The sequence below is a fragment of the Panthera uncia genome, unplaced genomic scaffold (assembly GCF_023721935.1).
Source record: "Panthera uncia isolate 11264 unplaced genomic scaffold, Puncia_PCG_1.0 HiC_scaffold_240, whole genome shotgun sequence".
Taxonomy (NCBI): Eukaryota; Metazoa; Chordata; class Mammalia; order Carnivora; family Felidae; genus Panthera; species Panthera uncia.
The window spans coordinates 1,435-26,547 of NW_026059129.1; the positions used below are offsets into that span (position 1 = coordinate 1,435).

The 25,113-nt window shown below is 34.4% G+C and overlaps 1 protein-coding gene across 1 annotated transcript in view; it reads right to left on the reverse strand.

Moving 5' to 3' along the window:
- Positions 1-312: 312 nt before the first annotated feature.
- The window catches only part of LOC125917768 (lysosomal cobalamin transport escort protein LMBD1), a gene marked incomplete at its 5' end in the record, with an annotated part of 73,308 nt that continues 48,507 nt past the window's right edge, over positions 313-25,113 (reverse strand). The window contains 6 exons of the mRNA XM_049623873.1: positions 313-539; positions 2,318-2,467; positions 4,407-4,511; positions 5,056-5,158; positions 5,265-5,329; positions 24,114-24,266. Coding sequence (XP_049479830.1) covers positions 453-539; positions 2,318-2,467; positions 4,407-4,511; positions 5,056-5,158; positions 5,265-5,329; positions 24,114-24,266 — 663 coding nt within the window. The remainder of the gene's footprint in view (positions 540-2,317; positions 2,468-4,406; positions 4,512-5,055; positions 5,159-5,264; positions 5,330-24,113; positions 24,267-25,113) is intronic.

Consider the following 25,113-nt stretch of genomic DNA (forward strand, 5'->3'; position numbering starts at 1 on the left):
TGCCTGGAATGCAATTATATGTTCTTAAAAGTGAACTGCTATTGTCATTAACATTACTATTATTAAATAACTAGACACGTATGAATTAAAAGTTCTAAGTCATAGGTACTTGCGGTCTTGGCCCTAAGAATTACACATTCTACCAAAACTATCTTGAGTTTTATAAGGAAAAAAAAAGGTATTTAAGAGTAATTTATTATATTAGTAAATGTAATAAATAATAACTACCTTTTGCTATTTCATAAGTAACTAATTTATAATGGTCCTTTCCCTAATGGAAATCAATATATCACCAAGAAATTCTATTGAAAAGACTTAACGATTTCTTCTTGCTAAAAGTTCCTTTGTCGCCACATATTAAAACAGATGAATCAAATGATTAACACAGCAAAATGCAAGCCAACTCTTTTCTCATAGAGTTATAAACTTTAAGATAGTTGATAAGAGCTGCCTCACTTACCTTCAGGGGCATCTGCATCACATCTCTTTGGCACAGGGAGGGCTGAGTTGTTTTTATGGTCATCATAAGTTATATTGCTCTGAAAGATGAAAATACAATTAAAATATAAATATTACATTAATACATATATTTGGACTAAAAAGTAATCACATTATGAATTTTAACTCTGTTTTCTATTAAACTACATTTAGCTAATATTCTAAAAGGTAATTTTTATGCAAAATTACAATTAGAAGAGAAAGATTTATGGTAAATGTAACAGTAGGGCTTTTTTTTTTTTTAATTAATTTTTTTATTTTGAGACAGAAGGGCAGAGAGAGAAGGAGAGAGAGAAACCCACGGAGCCTGACATGGGGCTCAGTCCCACGACCTGTGAGATCATGACCTGGGCCCAAATCATGAGTCAGACACTTAACTGAGTGAGCCACCCAGGTGCCTCTAACATTTGGACCTTTTTGCAACAATCTTTAGGTCCTGGTTGAACAACAGAGTGTTTCCCAGAGAAACAGCCTACTTATTGTTCCACTGTAAAACAAGAATTATCTTTTGTCCATGCAAATGCATGACCTCACTTCATTTATTCATACAAGAAACTTTAACAGGCATGACCTAGTGAACTAGGTGGAGGGGATAAGGCAAGAAGAGAATAAAAAGATACAAGAAGTAGAAAATATGATTCAAGTGATCTTCCAGTACTATGTTTCCCAAACTCAGGTTACTCATGTACCTCTATTACAGTTTGTGCTTATATTTGTTCCACCTACATTATTACTTAATATTTGTCAGTGAACTAATTTTTCAACCATCGGTAATATTATGTATGGTACTGATGGAAGGCTGGATGTACTTGTTAAATTTTTGCTCTTAATTACATGTTAAATGAAGTAAAGAAAGAAGGAACTACATGATAAAAAAAAAGGAGTGATCTGGGTAGATTAGTAACCAAAGACTCCATTAAGAGCAAGGCTTGAAATAGAACCTGAAACACAGATTTGATTTGCATTATTAAGTAGAGCAAAGTATTTTAGGAAAAAGAAACAAACCACACAAAGGTTAAATCAGATATGGTCAAAATATTTTAATAGGTCAAAAAATCCAAACTAGCTGTCCAGTTACAACTAGGAACTGCAGCTGGCTTTTTGAAAGATCAATATCAAGAAAGAGTATAACAGGTAAGAGGATACCCATTATGTTAAAAGGAAGCTCAGACACCCACAAATAAAATATTTTTAAAGCCTCTTCTGTGGGATTCACAGGACTGATGACAAACTTTGCTCATCAAAATTTTGGAGGAAGTCATATTAATAAAATTACTTGAAATATTTATTTTAGAGAAAATATTATGAGTTTCAATAGAGTGCTGAGATAAAGCTCAGCACCTTGGTACCAGGGGATCCATTAAGGAACTATTATAATAGAATTCAGAGTGTTATTAAAAAACTTGTAAGAAACAAATATAAATAAGTTCAAAAATAGAATGAAAATCCTATTTTAGCAATATTAAACTTAATCTGATGAGCTATTACCTTATTGGAGTCTTCACAAATTAAAAACTGTTTTTAAATATCACTATCTTTAAAATGTCACGATAATGGGGACACCTGGCTGGCTCAGTCCGTTAAGTGTCTGACTTCTGCTCAGGTCATGATCTTGTGGTTCATGGGTTTGAGCCCCGTGCCAGGCTTTGTGCTGACAGCTCATAGCCTAAAGCCTGGAGCCTGCTTTGGATTCTGTGTCTCCCTCTCTCTCTGCCCCTCCCCAGCTCACTCTCTCTCTCCCTCTCAAAAATAAATACTAAAAAAAAATTTTAAATAAAAAAAAATGTCAAGATAATGAAGTTTAAAATTTTACACTTACCTCTATTAAGTAATTTTGGCTTCCATACATAACATATTGGGGAGCAAGACTATAAATCATGTAACTAGTGTGAAGGACAATAAGCAGAAGTATCATGCAGAGAAATAAGAGTGCCTGGGGCCTCGTTCTACCTCTTCTAATTTTATATAGCTGCAAAGAAAAAAGACAGTAACAATATTTCAGCAATATGTTTTATTTGTACCGCACTAAGTCCTGCTCATATGTTAAAGGTAATGACACAGTTCAATCAACCATTTCTTTCTTCCAAAATAAATATTAAGAATTCTTAATCAATCATTTTGGGGCACCTGGGTGGCTCAGTTGGTTGGGCATCCGACTTTGGCTCAGGTCATGATCTATCTCACAGTTTGTGGGTTCGAGCCCCATGTTGGGCTCTGTGCTGACAGCATAGAGCCTGGAGCCTGCTTTGGATTCTGTCTCCCTCTCTCTCTGCCCCTCCCCAACTTGCACACGTGCGCGTGTGCTCTCTCTCAAAAATAAATAAACGTTAAAAAAAATTTTTTTTAAAGAATTCTTAATCATTTCAAATGATTATGAGAATGACAAAGACAATTCTTTCCCTGCAAAGCTTTTAGGTGTAGATTTATGTTTCCTTTAGTCATAGCAAAGCATCTATATTCAAAGGATCCTATAAATGATCCATGAAAAACTCAAGACCTAGAGAATATATTAGTATTCAGCTGGTTTGTTTCCAGACAAATCTTCTAAACTTATTATGTAATAGCATCTGCTAGAAGCTTATAGAGCTAAGAAATATTATGAACTACCACTAATTCTATCCAAAGATTAAAGGAATGAGTTTAAACTGTAGGTATTAGTAATATATTTGTGGTTTTATATACTACTGTACAAGAACAGACATGTCACATGTTTATAAATACTCATTTCTATGAAATACTCATGACATCCTCCTACCATACTGTTATAAATTCTAGTTTAAAATAATTTATAATAATCTGATTGTAAATATTTTCATATATATCTATAATAGAGAGAAACTAAAACATGTGGTATCAAATACAATGAGCCACAGGACTTTCTTCATTTCAGTGTCAGAGAACATTTTTATTTTAGCAACTAAGATATGACTTCCCTGTTTTATTAATAGATTTTAGGACAACATAGAGTAAATTAACTCCAATTCTGGATGAGATGAAAACATGAACACCTAAAAATTGACATTTCCCAGTTTCCCTTACATCTCATCATAGCTAGCAGTGATAAAATATTAAACATCAAAAGGAAAGAAGTGTGCTGGGGATTTGTGGGAGTGCTGCTTTATTGATAGAAATGTTTTTCTAATGGAACTTGAACAGGATAAACGGAGCTGCAGCAGCCATATTATGATCATGCAGGAGAAGCCAAGAGAATTACAGAGATGTCGGACTTGACACTTTTGAGCTACAAAGCAATGCTAGATTTTTGAAATTTTCCACAGCAAGAAATCTTTCATTAGTTCAAACCACTATTTAACTGGGTTTTCTTTTACTCACAGCAGGACGTAGTTTCTATCTGAATCACCTTCATCTTAAAATTCTTAATTTACCTCAAAATGAGTGTAAGAAGAAAATAACTTTTTCCAATCATATAGTAATCTTTAACTTCTAGTAGGAAGAGCTGTCTTTTGAGCTATAGTGTATCCATCTGTACTTCAATACTTCCATGCAGCCAAACACTATGGAAAAAATACAAGGATCTCTGTGCCTTGGCATTGTTGACATTTTGGGCTGGATAAGTCTTTGTTGTGTGAGGCTACCCCGTGCAACACAGAGTGTTTAGCAGACTCCCCAAGCCTCTACCCACACTACACACCAGTAGCACCCACTAGTTTTACCAACTGAAAATATCTCCAGACATAGCCAAATGTACCCAGGGGACAAACCTGCCCATTTACAAACCACTGCTCTAAACAAAAAGCATTTTTATGTTACCATGAAGTGAGAAAGCAAATATTTCCATCGCTTTTAATATCAAGATATTTACTTTTATATTATAAATCTAGGTTAATTTGTAGTAATGGAAATTACATACAAAATGAAAAAAATCAAAATAATATTGTTATACTTACTCTAACCCAAAAGAACCATATGCCAATATTTCGAATTCCTGCCATTGAAGTAAAAATAAAGTACATAATAATAATTGTTATAAGAATATAATCAAGAGGAAACACCTGAAAAAAAGATAAAATTAAATTTAATACACAAACAACAGGAGTTCTGGAAGTCATATAAAGTTAACTGAAACTTCATTCATATTTGACAAATGTTTAAAATATCAACTCTGATTTAGATCAGGCTACTATGATAATACAAAAAAAATAATAATAATCCTCCAAAAAACAATTACTAGATTGTTACTAAATTGTTTAGTGCCACTATCCTAAGAAAAATCCTGTAACAAATTAAACAAAAATTACATTTATGTATGGAATAAAAGACTTCATTAGTTCAAAAATAGGAATTCATTGGAAAAGTTCATCTTAGGTATTATAATGTATCCCAAATCAAATTATGTATAAGAGTTCAGTAATATGTCACTATAATAATCTTGAAAGTACTATTATCGATGTAGAAGTCATATGTAAATGAGCCAAATCAGCAGAAGCCCAAGCATATATTGCCAAGTATCAATAGTCTGTTAACATACTAGTTTGACAGAGTGTGAGAATGTTTGCTAGAGAAGAAAATGACTGATTTTTTTTTCCTTTTACTCACTGTTTGTAGAACAGGCAAAAGCATATTCAGTGGATTACTCAGGTTTGCTCCAAAAATTATAAAACCAGAATCTATTCCAGCTGAATGAAGAGCTTTATCCAAACTAAAACAACAAAAAATTATAAAGAGTGAATTTATACATTATACTAGCACATTTTTAATTAACTTCACAGGATGTGTGCTGTACAGAATATGTGTACTATACTCACTTTGATAGGAAGAGAGAAATTACAAACAGCAATGCAACTAAGATGAAAAATATTCCCCAAATGATCTAAAAGCACAAAAAAATATCATTAAAATATAATTTTAAAAGGTGATATTAAAAGCACAAAACCATTATGCTCAATATGAGTTGCAAGCATACGACAATGATCCAAATAAAATGATCCATGATATATTTTAATTCAGCATATAATCCGAGGCATTCATCATCTAAATTTTCATTATGAGGCTATTTGACTCAAAACACATACACAAAAGAGACAAAGTATTTAAAAGTCTTTATTAGTAAGTAAACAAAGGAGACTCTGCTAAGTCACATAAAAGGTTTATGTTCAGTTAGACTGAAATATAAACTTCAAAGATAAATGAAAAGTACATTAAGACTTACTACATACACAGACAAACCAAAACCATGAAACTCATCAGGTTATATAAACCTTTTGTCAAAAAGGGAACTTGGAACATTTTCCCCACAGATTTTTTTTTTTTCAACATTTTTTATTTATTTTTGGGACAGAGAGAGACAGAGCATGAACGGGGGAGGGGCAGAGAGAGAGGGAGACACAGAATAGGAAACAGGCTCCAGGCTCCGAGCCATCAGCCCAGAGCCTGACGCGGGGCTCGAACTCACGGACCGCGAGATCGTGACCTGGCTGAAGTCGGACGCTTAACCGACTGCGCCACCCAGGCGCCCCTCCCACAGATTTTTTATTCAGACATACACACACACACACACACACGCACACACACACATACACAAATTCACAGTTTTTGCTTATATGTTGTGTGGTAACTAACTAACTAACTAACTAAGGCCCAGAACAGCACTGAAGACATTGTCATGTTAAGATTTCTGGTGAAGAAATGTATTAAGCATTGTAATTAGTAGAATACATTTCCTTACTGTATGAACTTTATATTAGAGATGGTAGAAAACAAGCAAAAAATTTTTGGAACTGGGTCTCTTAAGAATAAAAACGCCTGAAATCTATGTCAGTAATAATGTAGGTTCTTTTTTTCCCTGACATCTTCCCTAAGTTCCAGCGACAAGTAGGCTGAAGAGTCCACAACGTCAGAACAAAAAAAGATTCCAATTAAGCAGAGTTCAGTGTTTTTACCTTCTCTTTTGACTGGAGTTGATAGGAATAGATGGATAATATAATGAATGTGATGGTGTTTTCCACCTTACTTCACATTTTAGAATTCTGACAGGATAAATGAAGTAAAACAGCATCCTACCCCACATATAAAGATGAGTTTTGGAATAAATTTTAAGCTGTGTTCCTGGGAATTCTTCAGTTCTGAGAGAGTACCTTTGGAACTCATTGGGAAAGAAAGTTGGCAAGAGAAGACCAAAAAGGCTATAGTCATTGCTTGAAATAGAAAACAATGCATGTACCTGGAATTTCACATAAGAATTCATTTATTTAAAAAAGGTCTCACTGCTAAAGAGGTTCGAAGTGACTCCTTTATAGTAACAAAAGTTCATTATAGTAGAAGCTATAAAGGAGCTTACACAGTCTTTTTCTACTAGATTTGAGCACCTTTATTTGATAACTAGGTGAGGACCATATGATTACACTGAGGATCAAAAAGTGAAACCTATTACTTCCTAATAGACTGTTAATAAGAAATAGCTTGTAGAATGAGGGAGTATAACTACCAGATACCAAGTAGTAGTAAAAAGAACATGACACAGAAATAGCAAAAGTTAAAATTCCCTTTCCTTGATGTCGATTTTGGGGAAGAAAAAAAAAAAAGGAAAAAAGTCCTTGACTATTTTCCCAATCTGTTGGGATATATGACCCAGAGTTCAACTGTTTAATCATAGCTACTTAATAGAATATATTATAAATGTGAAAAGGTAAATTTTATAAAAACCTCAAAACAACATACATTTAAATGAGAACTTAAATTAGTACTTGAACTAAGTGGAAACCATGACTTAAGAACTAAAACTAATAATGAAAACAATGTCTCACTAAAGACTATCAAGGGAGAGAAATTATAAAAAAGAAGTGAATTGAAATTCTAGAGTTGACACTGATAAGAAAATTTCATTACAAGGGTTAAACAGCAGATTTGGGCAGGAAAGAAGAAAATATCATCAAACTTAAAGCAACTGAGATGACCAAGTCTGAGGAACAGAATGAAAAAATAATGAAATAAACTGAACAGAGACTTAGACACATGTGACACCTTGAAACAGCAATATAAGCTCAATAGGATTCCCAGAAAAAGAGGAGGGAAAGGGGCAGAAAGAAAACTTCAAGAAATAATAGGCAAAAACAATCTAAATTCGATGAAAAATAACCTATGCATCCAAGAAACTCAACAAAGTCTAAGAGGAATAAATTCAAAGACATCCACACCTAGACATGCATAAATGGAGGGGAGGGCAAATCAAAGAGATCTTGAAAGCAATAAGAAGGAAGAGACTCATGTAAAGCAGATTCTCAGCAAGATTAACAACTCATTTCCTATCAGAAGCCATGAAGGCTAGAAGACAGTAGGAAAACAATTTAGATAAACCTAGTAGTTTCTTATAGTTGAGTTTTAAGAGTATTTTATGTATTTTGGATTGAAGCCTATTTTTTAAGTTTTTTTTTTTTTAACTTTATTTATTTTGAGAGAGAGAGAGAGAGCGCAAACAGGGTAGGGGCAGAGAGAGAGGGATAGGGAGAATCCCAAGCAGGCTCGGTGCGGGCAGTACAGAGCCTGATGGGGGACTTGAATTCATGGAACCCTGAGATCATGTGACTTTTTTTTTTTTTTTAGTAGGCTTCACATGCAGCGCAGGGCCCAACACAGGACTTGAACTCACAACCCTGAGATCAAGACCTGAGCTGAGTCAGATGCTTAACCGACTGAGCCACCCAAGCACCACTGTGACCTGTCCTTTTACTTCCTTAACAGTGTCCTTCACAGAGCAGTACTTTTTAATTTTAATAAAGTACAAGTTATCCATTTATTTCTTTCATGGATCACGCTTTGGTGATGTATTTAAAAACTTACTACCATACCTCAGGTCACCTAGATTTTCTCTGTTACTTTCTAGAAGGTTTATAGTTTGTTTTTTGTTTTGTTTTGTTTTGTTTTGTTTTGTGTTTTAATACAACGGGTCTATAATTCACTTTAAGTTTTGTGAAAGGTCTAAAGTCTATGTCTATATTAACTTTTTTTTGTGTAGATGTCAAATTCTTTCAGCACTATTTGTTGATAAGAGTATCCTTTCTCCAAGGAGTTATCTTTCCTCCTTTGTCAAAGATCAGTTAACCTCATTATGTGTCTATTTCAGGGCTCTCTATTCTGTCATACTGGTCTATGTGTCTCCTCTTCCACCAATACCATGCTGTCTTGATTACTGTAGCATTAGAGTAAGTCTTGAGGTTGGGTGGTGTCAGTCCTCTGACTTTGTTCTTAGGTATTGTGGCTATTCTGGGTCTTTTTTCCCCCTCCCACATATGTTTTATAATCAATTTGTGAATATCCACAAAATAACTTGGGATTTTTATTGTAATTGCATTAAATTTATAGGTCAAGTTGGGAAAAATTGACCTCTTAAAACAATGTTGTTTTAGAGACATAAATATATAGAACAGAAACCAAGTTTTTCCTGTGTATTAATCAGATATGAATCATGTAATGTTCATTAAACCACATTAAAGAGGTGAAACGTTATAATCTACAAAGAATACCAAGTAAGACATTACTTTTTTCAGAGTAAAAATACTATCAATGTTACTAACTTGACGTGTGATGTTATCTAAAGCAATGATGGATCAACTGTCCAGAAAATTTTCCATTACCTACAAAGAAAATTTATGTTCCTCTATCTCATTAATAGCATACCATTCCCCCAAATCTCTTCCCTTTCCCTTTTACTAACTTTAAAACCCTGTGTTCTTTTCTTTCATTTAAATCAGTGGTTCTAAATTGGATATATTCTACCCCCCTTCAAAAGGACATTTGACAATGTTTACAGAAAGTCTGTCATGATTTGAGTTGGGCAGGGGTGTTACAGCAAGCAGGTAAGAATGCTGCTAAATACCCTAAAATGCACAGGACAGTAGTCACCCTCCCCAACAAAGAATTATTGGGCCCCAAATGTCAACTGTGCTGAGACTGATAAAGTCTGATTTAAATTGAACCCTGAATGGTCTTAGAAAGCAGCATGAATAAGCTATCACTTTAGCAAAAATAAACTTTCAATCACTCTCTTAAAATCATTTGTGTTTTGAGATGCTAATTAGCCTACCATAAATCTCTTATCCTAGAATTTAATACTGTCTGACAATGTGAAACAAAACCTCCAAACAGTATAGAAAGAAATAATTTAGGATCAGTTTTGTTTTTTTTTTAGGACACACCTCTTATCAAGTTTCATAGGTGAATTTCCTATATCCATAAAATAGCTTTTGTGTATACAGAAATATAACCCAAAAAAGTAGAAAGTTACCACACCTAGAGACTCAAATAATAGTTACAAATGTAAGATAAAAATAATTTCTATTGTATCTTATTATTTTTGTTACCTTAAATAAAATACCATGTACTGCTTCCTTTTTTGCCTTTTTCTAGTTTTCTTACTCTTTAATAACAATGAGGATAGGAAACAGAAGCATGTGGTCCCTTTATAACTACCTACAATCTTGTTAATCAAAGAGTGGTCATGGACCATCAGTGTCAACTGGGAGCTTGCTGGAGCTTACACACCCTTGGGACTTACCAAAGGTGGACTGGATCTGAATTTGTATTTTAACAAGAGTCCCAAGTAATTCTTATGTTACAATTGAGAAACTGTGCCTTAGAAAAGTCATTTAGAATATCAGATGACTACCATAAAAAGATACCACTTCAACCCAGGTTAACAAGCGTTTGAAAAGATAATTCTGGAATGGAGAACTGGATTTTAATTTAACCCAAACTGAACATTCCTCTCTCTAGAAACCCATCTGACATTATGTGTCCAGTATTACATAGCTAATGGCCATGGGTCCCAGGTCCCCTAACTCTAAGTGGCAAATCAATTAGTCTTCAAGACTTTCCTCAGAGGTAGAAGGTTAATACATAATTTTCATAATCAAATCTTGATAGGACATTGTAAGTTATAGTTCTAGGAAAAGAATTAAGTTTCTTTACATGTTGCAAGTGTTGTACATAAAGTTTTTTAAAAAGTTAGAAGATCAATAATATTCAGCTCTGGCTACAAATTATTGTATTTTAAATTACAAAGAATCTCATAGTGATTTGTTAGGGTAGTACTAGCTAATGGTATTTGGTCATTGTTCTATACTATTCTTATAGAAGAGACTTTCATAAAGATTGACATTAAAAATGAGAGTGGTAAGGATAATGCCAAAATCAGGGTGGGGGGGAGGGGGAAGTAGGGGAGGTCTAGTAGAAGTTAAGATTTTAAAGCCTTATTTTGCCATAATTTCAGATATATGAGAAAACTGCAAAAACTGCACAAAGAATTTTGGTATACCTTCCAACTAAATTGTCCAAATGTTAACATTTACCTTGCTTTATCATTCTCTAGGTGGCTGAACTGTTTTTGAGAATAAGCTGCAGAAAAATACTTTAATACCTATTCTCCAAAAGCAAATTCTTTCACATAATCACACTTCAATTATCAAAATCAAGAAATTAATATTGATATAACACTATTATATAGAGGCTATTATATAATCTATAGACTTAATTCAAATTTTAATTGTTCCACTTAAGTCCTTTAGAGAACAAAGTTGTGTTGTTGTTTTTTTTCTGGTCCAAAATGCAATTCAGCATTATACTTTGCTTTTATCTGTTTAGTACCCTTTAATCTGGAACAGTTCCTAAATCACTTTTACCGTCATGACCTTTATATTTTGAAGAGTCCAGGACAGTTATTTGCGTTGTCCTTCAATGTGGGCTACCTATTTCTTTACAATTATTTATATTCAGTTCATGTATTTTTGGCAGAAATGACAGAGGCACAATCGTATCTATTACCCCATTACTGATAAGCTTAACTTGGATCACATGGTTAAGGTGGTTTAAGCCATGTCTCTTCACTGTACAATTACTACTATCCCCTTTGTAATTAGTAAGTCTTGTGTAGAAATAGTGAGATTATGCAAATATCCTGTTATCCCCAAATTTTCACCTTCTAATTTTAGTATTCATTTATTTCTCTTGCAAGAAACAGTACTGTATGTGATGTTTGCCAAATACTGATTTTCTAATTCTGACATTTATTCTACATTTATTAGAATGCCACTGTAGGGTAGAGCTTTCCTTTCTCCATTTACTTATTTCCATCATTATACTCATATATTTTGATACTTAAATGGTCCCAGGTTTAGGAAGCAAGAGCCCCTTCAAGCACATTCCCTTATCATACTCTAGCTATACTTCTTCTCTAACATAAGCAGGTGTGGGCTTATATACTTTCCCAGCACCAGCCTCAGCATCAACCATTTCTCCAATCAGCCCGGTTTCCTTTCAATGAAGTTAGTGTTTTATTAGTTGAAACATACACATAGAAATTATTGATCTAGTTTTCCTCTCATTGTTTTCTGATTTTATGTTTACTTTTTTCCTTGTGCTTTCTGTTGGTTTACTTTGCTCCTTTGCTAGCCTTGCATGCTTGGAATTTAGAGTATATTTTTATCCTTTCTTTTTTATTGATAAATGTGTTTAAGGCTTTGAATTTCCTGATCCTTATTTCATGATCACCGTCTTACATGTATCTCATAGGTTCTAATATGATATTTCCATTGTTAATTTAAAGAATTTTGAAGTTTGTTTTTATTTCTCCTTTCCTTTCACCCAAGAGTTGCTGAATACAAGGTTAATTTCCAAGTGAAAAGTGTCCTACTTTATTGATTTTATTATAATTTCTAGTTTTAATGCTGCATTGCAATCAGGGAAGAGGTGTTTGTAATATATCTACTCTGTAGAATTTATTGAAGTTTCTTCATGACATAATATATGATCAATTTTAGTGAATGTTCCATGTGTACTTGGAAAGTATAGACTCTATATTGGGATTTAAAGTCCCAAAGTTATGATATGCCTTATTGACTTAGGTCTTCTATATTCTTACTCAATTTTGTGCATCCGAAATGTCTTACCCTGAGTATGGTGCTATGTTATTCTCCTACTATTAACATATTTCAATCTACGTCTCCTTGAATATCTCATACTTCTTGCTTCATAAAGGTGGTTGTGTGTTCTTTGGTACGTAACTATTTCATCTTCATCATAACTTACAAATTTTCTTAATAAGTATATTAGTTTTCTATTGCTACAGTGACAAACTACTACAAATGTAGTGGCTTAAAACAACATCTACTTCTTATTCTGTGGGTCAGAAGTCTGGGCACAGCACAGCTCAGATGGTTCTTTGCTTAAGGTGGCACAAAGCCAAACTACCAAGTTGTCAGCAGGGCTGTCTGTATTCCCTCCGGGAGGCTCTGGGGAAGAATCCCTTCATGCTCTTTCAGAGTGTTGATAGAATTCAGATCCTTGAGGTTGTAGGGCTCAATACAGGGTTGTAGTCTTTGATGGCTATCAGCCTCTCAGTTCCTTAAGCTGCTTGCATTCCTCTTCATACTGCCCTCTCCATCTTCAAATTAGTAATGGCAAGCCAATCCTTTATCACATTTTCACTATCTCTGACTTACTCTTTATATACCACATACATCTCTCTGACTCAGGCCAAAAAAGTTCTCTGCTTTTAAGGGCACATGTTATTAGACTGGGCCCACACAGATAATCCAGGATAACCTCCTAAAAGTCTGTAACCATAATTGCATTTGCAAAGTCCCTTCTGCCACTTCATGTGGCTACTATAAAGGGTTCCACAGATTAGGGCATGGAAATCACTGAGGGAGGAGAAAAGGATTCTATCACAAAAAGTATCCTTCTCTGTCGGACTTAATGTTTTTCAGCTCGAAATTCTACTTTGTCCAGTATCAAGATCGCTATACGTTTTATCATTTCCATTTGCCTAGTATATCTTTTAATATACATTTTTAGCCTTTGTCATCTGTTTTAGGTTATACCTCACTTTGTGAGGAAAATTTAAATTTTTCTTTTAATAGTGAGTTAGGTCCACTCATATTTATTGATATGCCTGGAACATTAATCTCAACATATATTATTATCTGAGACTTGCGTGTATTTTATATTTCTCGTGTTTCTTTGTTAATATGTGTTCTTCACTCTTCCATTTTTAAGTCCTTTTTGTCAAGTAGCTTTATACTTTTGTTTCAGTGTATTTTAATTTTCAAATGCTCTTAGCCCCTGTTTTCATATTTAGCCCTTTAATATAAAGTTGATTAGTTTTTATGTATCCAACTCCCACCTACTACCCATACAGTAATCTATAAGAAATTCTACTTCTCTCTCTTAATTGCATGATTTCTGTCTCATCAGAACCTATGTTTACACATATTCTCACCCTTGCCCACATCTTTTCTTCATAGATCTGCAATATTAAATATTCACCATTACTTCTTTTGCTGATGTTTTCCACCTCATCTCTTGGTTGGTTAGAGCTTGGCAATTAGTGGATTTCTCAAGAGCCCGTGGGTACAGAATTCCCTAAGTCCTTAAATGTTTAAAAATCTCTTTTCTAAAAGATAGTTTGGCCAAATATAAACTTCTGATTTTGGACTGTTCATTTAGGCCTTTTTTAATGTCCCCCCGCCCCATTCTTGCTTGCTTTATGTTTTTTGAAAAATCTGATAATAAGTCTAACTATGTTGACCTTGTAAATCAGTGGATTTTTTTTTACTTGGAAATCTTAAGGACTCTTCTTTAATTCTGAAGTCAGTGTTACTAGGAAAATGCACATAAATTTTCCCAGGTACAAAGTGGCTATTCCAATGTGTAGATTTCATGTCTATTTTTAGGTCATTTTTTGGAATCACAACTTTAAATATTAGTTCCACTAATTTCTTTTGTTTTGCTTCTGCATGGACCAATTAAGCTTCTCCTTCTCCAATTAAACACATGTAGTTTTTCCTTCTCTTCCATTTCAACACTTTTTGATTCTTTTTACTTCTTGTTTCTTTCTCTTGGTTGTTTCTCCTACCTTTCTTCAATACTGCTTACCAAATTTTGAGTCTATTTTCCTTTGGACACCCTGTAATTTTGTTTTCATCTCTGTTTTCCTCTCATTTTTCCCACAGTCCAACTCTTCATGTCACTCTGGTTCTTGGCCATTTCTGGTTTTTTGTTTTTGTTTTTTAAATAATGGTAAAAGATACATAACATAAAATGTATCATCATAACATTTTAAGTGCACAATTTAGTAGCATTAAATACATTCACAATGTATAACCAAACTCCAAGAATTGTTTGTATCTGGCAAAACTGAAACTCTGTACCCATTAAACAACAACTCCCCATATCTCTTTCTTTCCAACTCCTGGAGGCCACCATTCTATTTTCTGTTTTCATGAATGTGACTACTCTGGATACCTCATATAAGTGGAATTACACAGTATTTATCTTTTTGTGACCAGCTTATTTCATTTAACTTTTAGGGGCTTTCAGATCAATCTTAGGCCCACCTCCAAATTTCCCCTTTTCTCCCATGCAATTTTCCCCAGACTGACTATCTTTGTTTAAACACAAAGTTTTGCAATAAGAGCTGGAGGGAAGACTTGCTAGATTGGGAGATTTCTTTTTGTTTTTACTTAGAGGTACAGTTGATTCTCATTTGCAGATTCTGTATTTGCAAATGCATCTACCCACTAAAATTTATTTATAACCTTAAAATCAATACTTAGGGCACTTACGTGGTCTTCTGGGATATGTGCAGGGTAATGAAAAATCTAAGTCACCTGATGTGCAAATTCCCAGCTAAGGTTGAACAAGGGTACACCCTTTCTTGTTTCAGCTCTCATACTGTAAACAAGTATCCAGTAAGTGGTCTAGTTAAGCATTACATTCTTTGTTTTGTGCTTTTGTGTTGGTAATTTTGCTCTTTCAAAGAGCCCCCAGCATAGTACTGAAGTGCTCTCTAGTGTTCCTAAGACTTAAGAAGGCTCTGATTACTGAGGATGTACTTGTGTAGGTAAGCTTTGTTCAGACAGAAGTAATACTGATGTTGATCTTACATCTACAGTTCAATGTTAATGAATCAACCATATATGTTAAACAAGTCTTCTTAAACACAAACACAAAAAAAAAGATCAGTCATTGATTTTTTTAAGACCCACTCCAAGCTTTTCTATGCACTGGAGTTTCATTATTATACCAATGTAAAGATGGATTAGGTCACTTACAAGTGGGTTTATTCTTTATATGAACTACAATATCCATACCATAAAGTTACTGGGAATCTACAAAAGATACTGTAGGTTCCAGAAACTCTAATATACAATTACTATTACTCTAAGAAGCATCTACATTAAAACCCCCCAAAAAATCTCTCTCAAATAGTGATCAAGTAAAATTTGAAATGCACATTTATACATCCAGTAAAAGCTCCTTTAAAGTTAAAAAGTGCCAGTCTTTTTCTTTAGACATACCTAAATAGTATGACCTAAAACAAACAATAAAAACATACATGCTTTAAATATTATTCTCAGAAAGGAAATCTGCTACATCTTTAAACATAGTTGTAGTAAATTCTAGAGGCTCCTGGGATGACAAAAATATTAGTTAAAAAAATTAAAATATTCCCACACACCTTCAAAACAACTAAGCACTGTCTATGTATGATAAAACTATTTTTCATTGTTTGTTTACCTTATGAATTTTAGTTGTGTTTGTGTATGTGTTGGGGGGTTAGGAGATTAGTGGGACAAGTAGAAATATAAATTTTAATAGTTCTTTATTATGTGTCTGATTCAAATAAACAGAATAAAACAAAAATAATAAAATGCTTAGGAATAAACTTAAACAATGAGACAAAAGACTTATCCACTGAAAACTACAAGACACTGCTCAAAGAAATTCAAGTAGACATAAATAAATGTAAAGACATGCCATGTTCATGGACTTCAAGACTTAGTATTATTAAAATAACAATACTACTAAACGTGATCTACAAAATCAATGCAATCTCTATCAAAATTACAATTTTTTTTGTTTATTTTCTGGGTTTTTTTGCAGAAACAGAAAAACCCATTCTAAAACTCCTATGAAATTTCAAAAAACCCCAAATAGCCAAAACAATCTTACAAAAGAAAAAGTTACAAGACTTGCATTTCCTGATTTCAAAACTTACTACAAAGCTACAATAATCAAAATAGCTTTGTACTGTCATAAAGACAGATATATAACTAATGTAATAGACCCCAGAAATGAACTCTCCCATATATGATCCATCGATTTTTGACGATGGTGTCAAGACCAAAAGGTCAGTCTTTTCAACAAATAGTGCTGGGTCAAGGGCATCCAAATGCAAAAGAATGAAATTGGACCCTTAACCTTAATCATATAAAAAAGTTAACTCAATATAGTTAAAAAGACTTAAACCTAAGAGCTGAAACTATTAAACTTCTAGGGATAAAAAGGGGGAAACATCTTTATGGCACTGGACTTGGCAATTATTTTTTGGATATGACACAGAAGCACAGGCCACAACAACAACAAATATTAAATAAATTGGACTTCATCAAAATTAAAAACTTTAGTGTATCAAGGACACTATCTACATAGTGAAAAGACAAACCAAGGTTGGGAGATAGTATTTCCAAATCCTATATCTGATAAGGGATTAATATTCAGACTACTAAAAAAAAAATCCCTTACAAGTTGACAACAATAAAACATAAAGAATTTAAAAACAGACAAAAGACTTGAGTGAACACTTCTCCAAAGAAAATAAATACACAAATAGCCAATAATCAAATGAAAAGATGCTCAAGATCACTAATTATTAGGGAAATGCAAATCAAAGCCACCATGAGGTATCACTCCACAGCCATAAGGTTGGTTATTATCAAAACAACAGAAAATAAGTGTTTGCAAAGATGGAAAGAAATTAGAACCCTTGTGCATTTCTGGTGGAAATATAAAATGGTACAGTCGCTGTGAAAAAAAAGTTTGTAGGTTCCTCAAAAAACTAAACACAAAACGGAAATGTCATCCAGTAATTCCATTTCTAAGTATATACTCAAAATAACTGAAAGCAGGTACTCAAACAGATACTTGAACACCAATTACCGCAGTAGTGTTATTCACAATAGCCAAAAGTTGGAAACAACCCAAATGTGCACCAACAGATAGATAAGCAAAATGTAGATTACATACACAACAGAATGTAATTCAGTCTTAAAAAGAAATGAAATTTTGATGCATCTACAACATGGATAAATCTTGAAGATATTATGCAATTTGAAATAAGCCATACACAAACGAACACAGTAATAATTCCACTTATATGATGTACCTAGAACAGGCAGAGACAGCAGGACAGAGGTCATCAGGGGATATGGGCTGGGGGTGGGTGTGGAATGGGGAGTTATTCTTGTTTAATGGGTGTGGTGTTTCTGAGATGATAAAAAGTCCTGGAAATGAATAATGGTGATTGTTACATAATGTTGTGAATGTTCCATGGTTAGTATCACGGAATGCATACTTACAAATGGTTAAAATGGTAAATTTTATATACATTTTACCACAATTTTTAAAAAGTCTCAAAAAATCTGTGATATAATTATGAACATGTATTTACAACTTTCTATGTAAATACAAGAGGTATATATATTATATAAGGTATATATATATATAGTAAAACCAAAAGTTGGATTTAAAACCTAATGAATCCATAGGTTACCCAGGCCAATTAGCTATACAAGTTCGAAGTATGCTGTCATGTAGTTAACGAACATCAGACTGTATTCATAGAAATGTGTTCAGTATTATTTCTGAAAGTTGTTTTAAGAAGCCATTAATTTATTCTAATTAGATGCTTAGTTTTATAAATGTCTACAACATAAAACGGGTATTTTCCTTTGAGTTCTATGGCAGTATTTAAGAAGTTGAAAAATTTTAAATATAAACCTATAACAATAGCAGCTGCAATCTCCTGAGCTGTTTACATCAAAAGGCATTAACACTACATACATTATTTCTTTTAATTCTCACAACAAAAATAAGGTAAGTATATAAATCCATTAGTGAGTTAAGTTAAGGTGAGAAAAGTTAAGGTTTAGAAAGGTGAAGGAACAGAGTTTAGACAGCTGGTTAGGATCAGAGCAAGGACTCAAAACCAAGTGTATGAAACAGCAAAGTCCATGCCTCTGAAATGAGGTATGCATATCCTAAGAATGCAGAGCAATGTGAAACCACAAGATCATTAGGTTTCTCATGAGGATTTACTCTTATGAAAAAAAATTATAATATTTTGTCATAAAAAAAACTACAGAATCGTAGAACTGAATTTTTCCATTTGCGAAAATTTAAATCCAATACATTTTCTTTTTTTTTTAATTTTTTTTTTTTTTAACGTTTATTTTTGAGACAGAGAGACAGAGCATGAATGCGGGAGGGTCAGAGAGACAGAAAGGGAGACACAGAATCTGAAACAGGCTCCAGGCTCTGCACTGTCAGCACAGAGCCCGATGCGGGGCTTGAACTCACGGACATGAGATCATGACCTGGGTCAAAGTCGGACGCTTAACCGACTGAGCCACCAAGGCGTCCCTCCAATACATTTTCTAATAAAAGAAACATGGATCAGAATACAGATTAAAAGGCAATATTAGCACAAAAGTTTGAGACAGAACATAACTTCAAAGGAATTTCTATCAGGAGAGTCTCATGGATTGTAAGTCACCTCCGGCAGGTAGGGAACAGTGAGTGGGATGAGTGGACCTGTCTCTACCTTCTTCCACTAGGACTACTTAGATGCTAATATTTAAGAAGCACTAAGAGCATGTATCTTCCACTTTATGAACTATATCAACTATGCACAAACACAGAAGTGATAATAATTTTTATATTTCATTTGAGTAAAAAAAAGCAGTGTTTATCCCGTCACAATCATGTTAAACCCTCAATTATATAACAATTTAAGTTTGTATCCCCAGAGTTTTCCTTCCGGCATGCCTATTTTCATTCCTCACTGTTCCTAATTATTCCTCTTATCCTTAACCTAGGCCCAGAAAATGAAAGAAAGGTAAGAATTTAGATCCATATTCAAGAATAATACAGTCATATAACAAAAAGAATAAGTGGTAAATTGATTGTACAGGAGGTTTGGGTCAGTGCAATAATGGGAAGAAAAAAAAAAGCAATTGGGACTCTTACACTGGAAAGGAAGAAATAAAACTGTCTTTAAGCATCTAACATGTTCATGTACATAAAAATTCCTTAGGAAACTATAATAAAGCTACTAGAAGTAAAAATTTAGCCAGGTTGCATGATACAAGGTCAATGCACAAAAACAAATTTCTACATACTAAGAGAAGCCAATAATTCAGGATTGAAGGTAAACAAAATCATAAAATCTTCTGTCTTCTCACATGGAGGAGGGGGTGAGAGAGCCCTCTGGGGTCTTTTTTATTAGGGCATTAATCCCATTCATAAGGTCTCAACCCTCATGACTTAATCAGCTCCCAAAGCCCCCACCTCCAAATACCATCACATTGGAGATGAGGATTTCAACATACAAATTTTGGGGGAACAGAAATATAAAGATATAGGTAAATTTATCAAAATATTTTCAAGACCTCTACATTGACCACTACAAAATGTTGCAAAGAGAAATTTAAGTTATCATAAATAAATGGAAAGCTCTCACGTCCATGAATTAGCAGGTTCAGTATTAAAATATAAGCCGGCATCCATCTTGTCAGCTCAGATGAAAGAATGAGCACTAAAGGTTGTATCATCCCCAGGCAAGGCTGGACTGGCCAGGGAACCTGCAGAAATGCAACTCCACTAGCTTATAAACAAAGATATAATCACCAAATGTACCTAATGAAATCTCTAACATAAAGAGTAAAAGCATTTTTCAGATTCCAAGTCTCCTGAAATGGAAAAGACTTTCAGGAGACCAGACAAAGCAACACCAGAGCACCTGCTAACATGACCTTCTGGGCCTCCAATCAGTGGGGTCCACCTTCTCAGGAGGGCCTTTGCACCAAAAGTTGCCTTTAAAAACCCTCGTTTGTCAGGGCCCCTGGGTGGCTCAGTCAGCTGAGCATCTGAATCTTGATTTCAGCTCAGGTTATGATTTCGGGGTCATGGGATCAAGCCCCAAGTTGGACTCCATGCTGAGTGGAGCCTACTTAAAGTTCTCTCTTTGTCTCACTCTATCTCTTTCCTTCTCTCTCTCTCTCTCTCTCTCTCTCTCTCTCTCTCTCTCACCCTCTGCCCCTCCCCTGCTCACACTTGCACTCTCGTGCTCTAAAGTTAAAAAACAAAACAAAAAAACACCCTCACCTGTAAGCCACTGGGAGAGTTCAGGACTGTGAAGCATTAGCTCCCTGTTATCCTGGGTGGTGCCACACCAATAAACAGCCTTTCTTGCAATAGGCTGGTATCAAGTTTTTACTTGCTTGCTGTGCATCAGATGGATGAACTCTCATCTGGTTCAGTTTACAATATCAAGTGTCCCCAAATTTGCCTACAGATTCAAAGTAATCCCACTAGAAATCCCAGTGGGCATTTTGTAATATTCTAAAATTTATATTGAAATGTGAAGGATCTAGCATAGCTAAAACAATATTGAAAAGAAGAACAAAACTGAAGAATTTAGACTACTTGATTTTGCGACTGATTATATAACACACCAATAATCAAGTTTTAGCATAAGGACATATAAATCAATGGAGCAAAAGAAAAAGTCCAGAAATAGACCCACATATGCACATGATCAATTGATTTGGCAAAAGGTACCAAGGAAAGCCAATGAGCAAAGAACAGTCTTGACAAGAAAATGTTGCTGAAACAACTGCATCTCCACATGGAAAAGAAGCCCTTAAGTTATACCATCCCATAAAATTAACTTAAAAATGACGACAAACCTAAAATATGAGTTAAACTGTAAAATTTCCAGAAGAAAACATATCAGAAAATGATTGCTATAAAAACTTAAGGAACATCTCTTTGAATGACAGTGTTAAGAAAACATAAAGGCAAGCCATAAAAAGAGACAACATTCACAATACATATATTTGACAAAGTATTTAATCCAGGACACATAAAGAATTCGTAGCTCACTCATCAAACAAAAACTTAAATTTAAAAATGGACAAAAGATTTAAACAGGCATTTTAGAGCAAATATCCAGGGGTGCCTGGGTGGCTCAGTCGGCTACGCAGCTGACTCTCAGTTTTGGGTCAGGTCATGATCTCCCGGTTCATGAGTTCAAGCCCCTTGTTGGGCTCCAGGCTGTCAGCACAGAGTCTGCTTGCGGATCTCTCTCTCCCTCTCCCCTACACGCACACTGTCTCTATCTCTCTCAAAATAAACAAACACACTTAAAAAACTCTTAGAGAAAATACACAAATGGCCAATAAGAATACAAAAAGTGCTCAATATCATTAGTCACCAAGGAAATGCAAATCAAAACCACAATAAAATATTATTATACAGCCATCAGAATAACTATTACAAACAGTTACAATATAAGAGCTGACAAGGATATGAAGCAATCTGAAATCTCACATTGCTGTGGGAAAAAAAAATGGTACAACCACTTTGGAAAATACTTTGGTACTTTCTTAGAAAGTTAAACATACATTAAACATTAGACCCAGAAATTCTACTCTTAGTTATTTACCCAAGAAAAATGAATGAAATGAAAACACATCTACAACAGATGTTTACATCAGCATTATTCATAATAATCTCCAACTGGGAATAACTCACATCTCCACTAAAAGGTGAGTGGATAAACCAACTGTAACATAGACACCAATCAGGATACTACCCAGCAATAAAACAGAATGAACTACTGAAAAAAAAATGCAACATAGACAAATCTCGAAAACATTTTGTTGTACCAAAGAAGCCAGAAAAAGGATTATACTACACTCTATTCCATTTATATGAAATAATACAACACATAAAACTAAACCATAATGACAGAAGGACATCAATGGCCATCTGGGGTCTGAGTTCAGTGGGAGACGGGAAGACATGGGGTAGTTTTTGAAGTGATGTGGGTCTTCTATATCTACATAGTTGGCAAAATCAATCTGCACACTTAATAAAGTTGATTTAAAAATCCCTCTAAACTAGGTTCAGTGAAATAGGACAGAGCATGTTTAAATCAAGGCAGCTAATGTTAGAGACCAGGTTATAAATATTTATAAAGAAGCCATATAAAAAATTTAGAATTAAGATAAGGTTGAGGAGAAAAAAAAAAGAAGAAGAAGATAAGGTTGAGGAGGGTTTTAGCATACCTTTGGTATTACTAAGACAATCACCTTGCAAAAAAAAGAGTGGTGAGTCTTTAACAAAATTGATTCTAACAGAAGGTTTAAAAATACACAATAGGGGTGCCTGGGTGGCTCAGTCGGTTAAGTGTCCAACTCCGGCTCAGGTCATGATCTTATGGTTTGCGAGTTTGAGTCCCGCATCAGGCTCTGTGCAACAGCTCAGAGCCTGGAACCTGCTTCAGGTTCTGTGTCTCCCCTTCTCTGCCCCTCCCCTGCTCATGCTCTGTCTCTCAAAAATAAATAAACATTTAAAAAAAAAAAAAAAGTAATACACAATAGATCTGATTATGATATAATTTTGAAGAACTCTTCCAAAAAGGAGATTTTTAGGATGAGCAGTCAGTGCATTTCCTTATTTCCTTTCTAATTATAAGAAAAAGATAAAGCAAAACTCAACCTAACTAATCCTTTCATGGGGCTCTCTAAAACATTTTTTTTTAAACTTAGGTAAAACCCACTTTAGAGCCTCATCTTGCCTAACATTCTTTACACCAGTCTATTCGCTGCACTTTGTAAATTACAACATGCATACTGTTCTATACAAAGTTCAGGTGTTTGAAATGCCAGATACAGAATGGACAATAAAGAAGTCTGTTGCCAGCAGTTCTAGACACTTTTTAGACTCAGAGTTGTATTATTATGCCCTTAGTTCAATCTAGGTCCTTAAGTGTAGGTACCACTATCCAATCTGAAGAAATCAAGGCTAGCAAATGATCGTTTCAAAAAAGAAAAGAAAGAAAGAAAGAAAGAAAGAAAGAAAGAAAGAAAGAAGGAAAGAAAGAAGGAAAGAAATGGTTTTCTGCCCTGAATAATACCTTTTTATATACTTTCAGAAACATACCACCTAACAAGGAAGCAAATTCTATTAATTTCAGTTAGGGTACCTGAGTTCTAAAGTGGGTCCCAGTTTTCCTATTTATAGAAAAGTACAAACTTGTGCAGCATGTGGGTGGCTCAGTTAGTTGAGGGTCTGATTCTTTATTTTGGCTCAGATCATGATTTCACAGTTTATGAGATCAAGCCCAGCGTCAAGACTCTGGGCTGACAGCGCAGAGTCTGCTTGAGATTCTCTTTCTCTCCCTCACTCTCTGCCCCTCCCCCACTCATGCTGTCTCTCAAAAATAAGCAAACATTAAAAAAAAGTACAAATTTTCAAAAATGTGCTGGCAGCACACATTACTTACCTATATTCTAATTTAAATTTCCCAACACCTCTGTTACAATACTTGTTTTACACAGGAGTAAATGAAGTTCACAGAGGTGTGTAACTTGCCCAAACTACCAAATGACAGAGCTATGATTCAAAACCAGTTTAACTTCAAAATTCATGCTCATAAGTATCATGCTATAATGCCTTACAAAGAGAAGTCATTCTCTCTGACAGGTCTATATAAACTGAAGAGTGACAACATAATTTTTGAAAACTCCATTTACCTTCAGGGGACGCAGAGCACCACAAAATTTTGTCCACCAGCTGTTTTCAATGAATTCTAAGTGCCTCTCTCTTTTCCTAAGTGTTCGTAACCTTTCTTCAAATTGTTTTAAAGCACGTTTATCCCTTGATGGCAAAGGTCGACCATCCTTGCTCTACAAATAACAGACCAAAATAAAACAGTTTTTTACCATTAAGGTCTTAGTAAAGTATCCATCAAATTTAGAAAATCATGCAACAAAAGCTTTTTTTAGGTTGGATATTCCTCAGGCAAATTTACAAACTGAAAAATACAGACAACAACTAGGTGACAACACACATCTCTGAACCAAGGTCAGCATCAAAATGCAGATGTATACACATTTAATACTGAACTTCTTGATCCCTATTTTCCAAATACATGGTCAAGTTACATGGAGAGACATAAATATCTTTAAAAATACCTTTTTATATGGTACTTTATTCAATTTGCTCAATTACTCTCCCTAACCTCCAAGCTCCTCCTTCTATTCCTTAATATGTTTGGTCCTACCCCTCCTCTCCCTTTGGTCAGCACAGGTTTCAAATATCAGCAGAGAGATGCAATACTAGTATGTGCTATGCAGATGTTTTTAGAACTGCTGAGAACTTGCACTTTCTTATTCTCCAAGTACTTTTGCAAAATGAGTCATGTTTTCTTTAGCCAACCTACTGACGGAAAACTCCCATCGACCTATGTTTATGTGATGCTTACTGTAACCTTGAGCAGTACCTTTTCCATGGTCTCGAAGATAACACTTTCCCACTTGAATTCTCCTGGCCCTAAGTGTCTTCAATTAGGTACAATAATAAACTACAGTAATATGACAACTGCTGAATATACAAAAAGGTGAAATGTAAACTTGGTTTTATTGGAAGCAACAAGAAACATATTTACATGGAACTACATTTTTAAAATATAAAGACATCAGATATTAAAATGTTAATATCCCTACTTAGGTATAAGTAGGTTCTTAAGACACA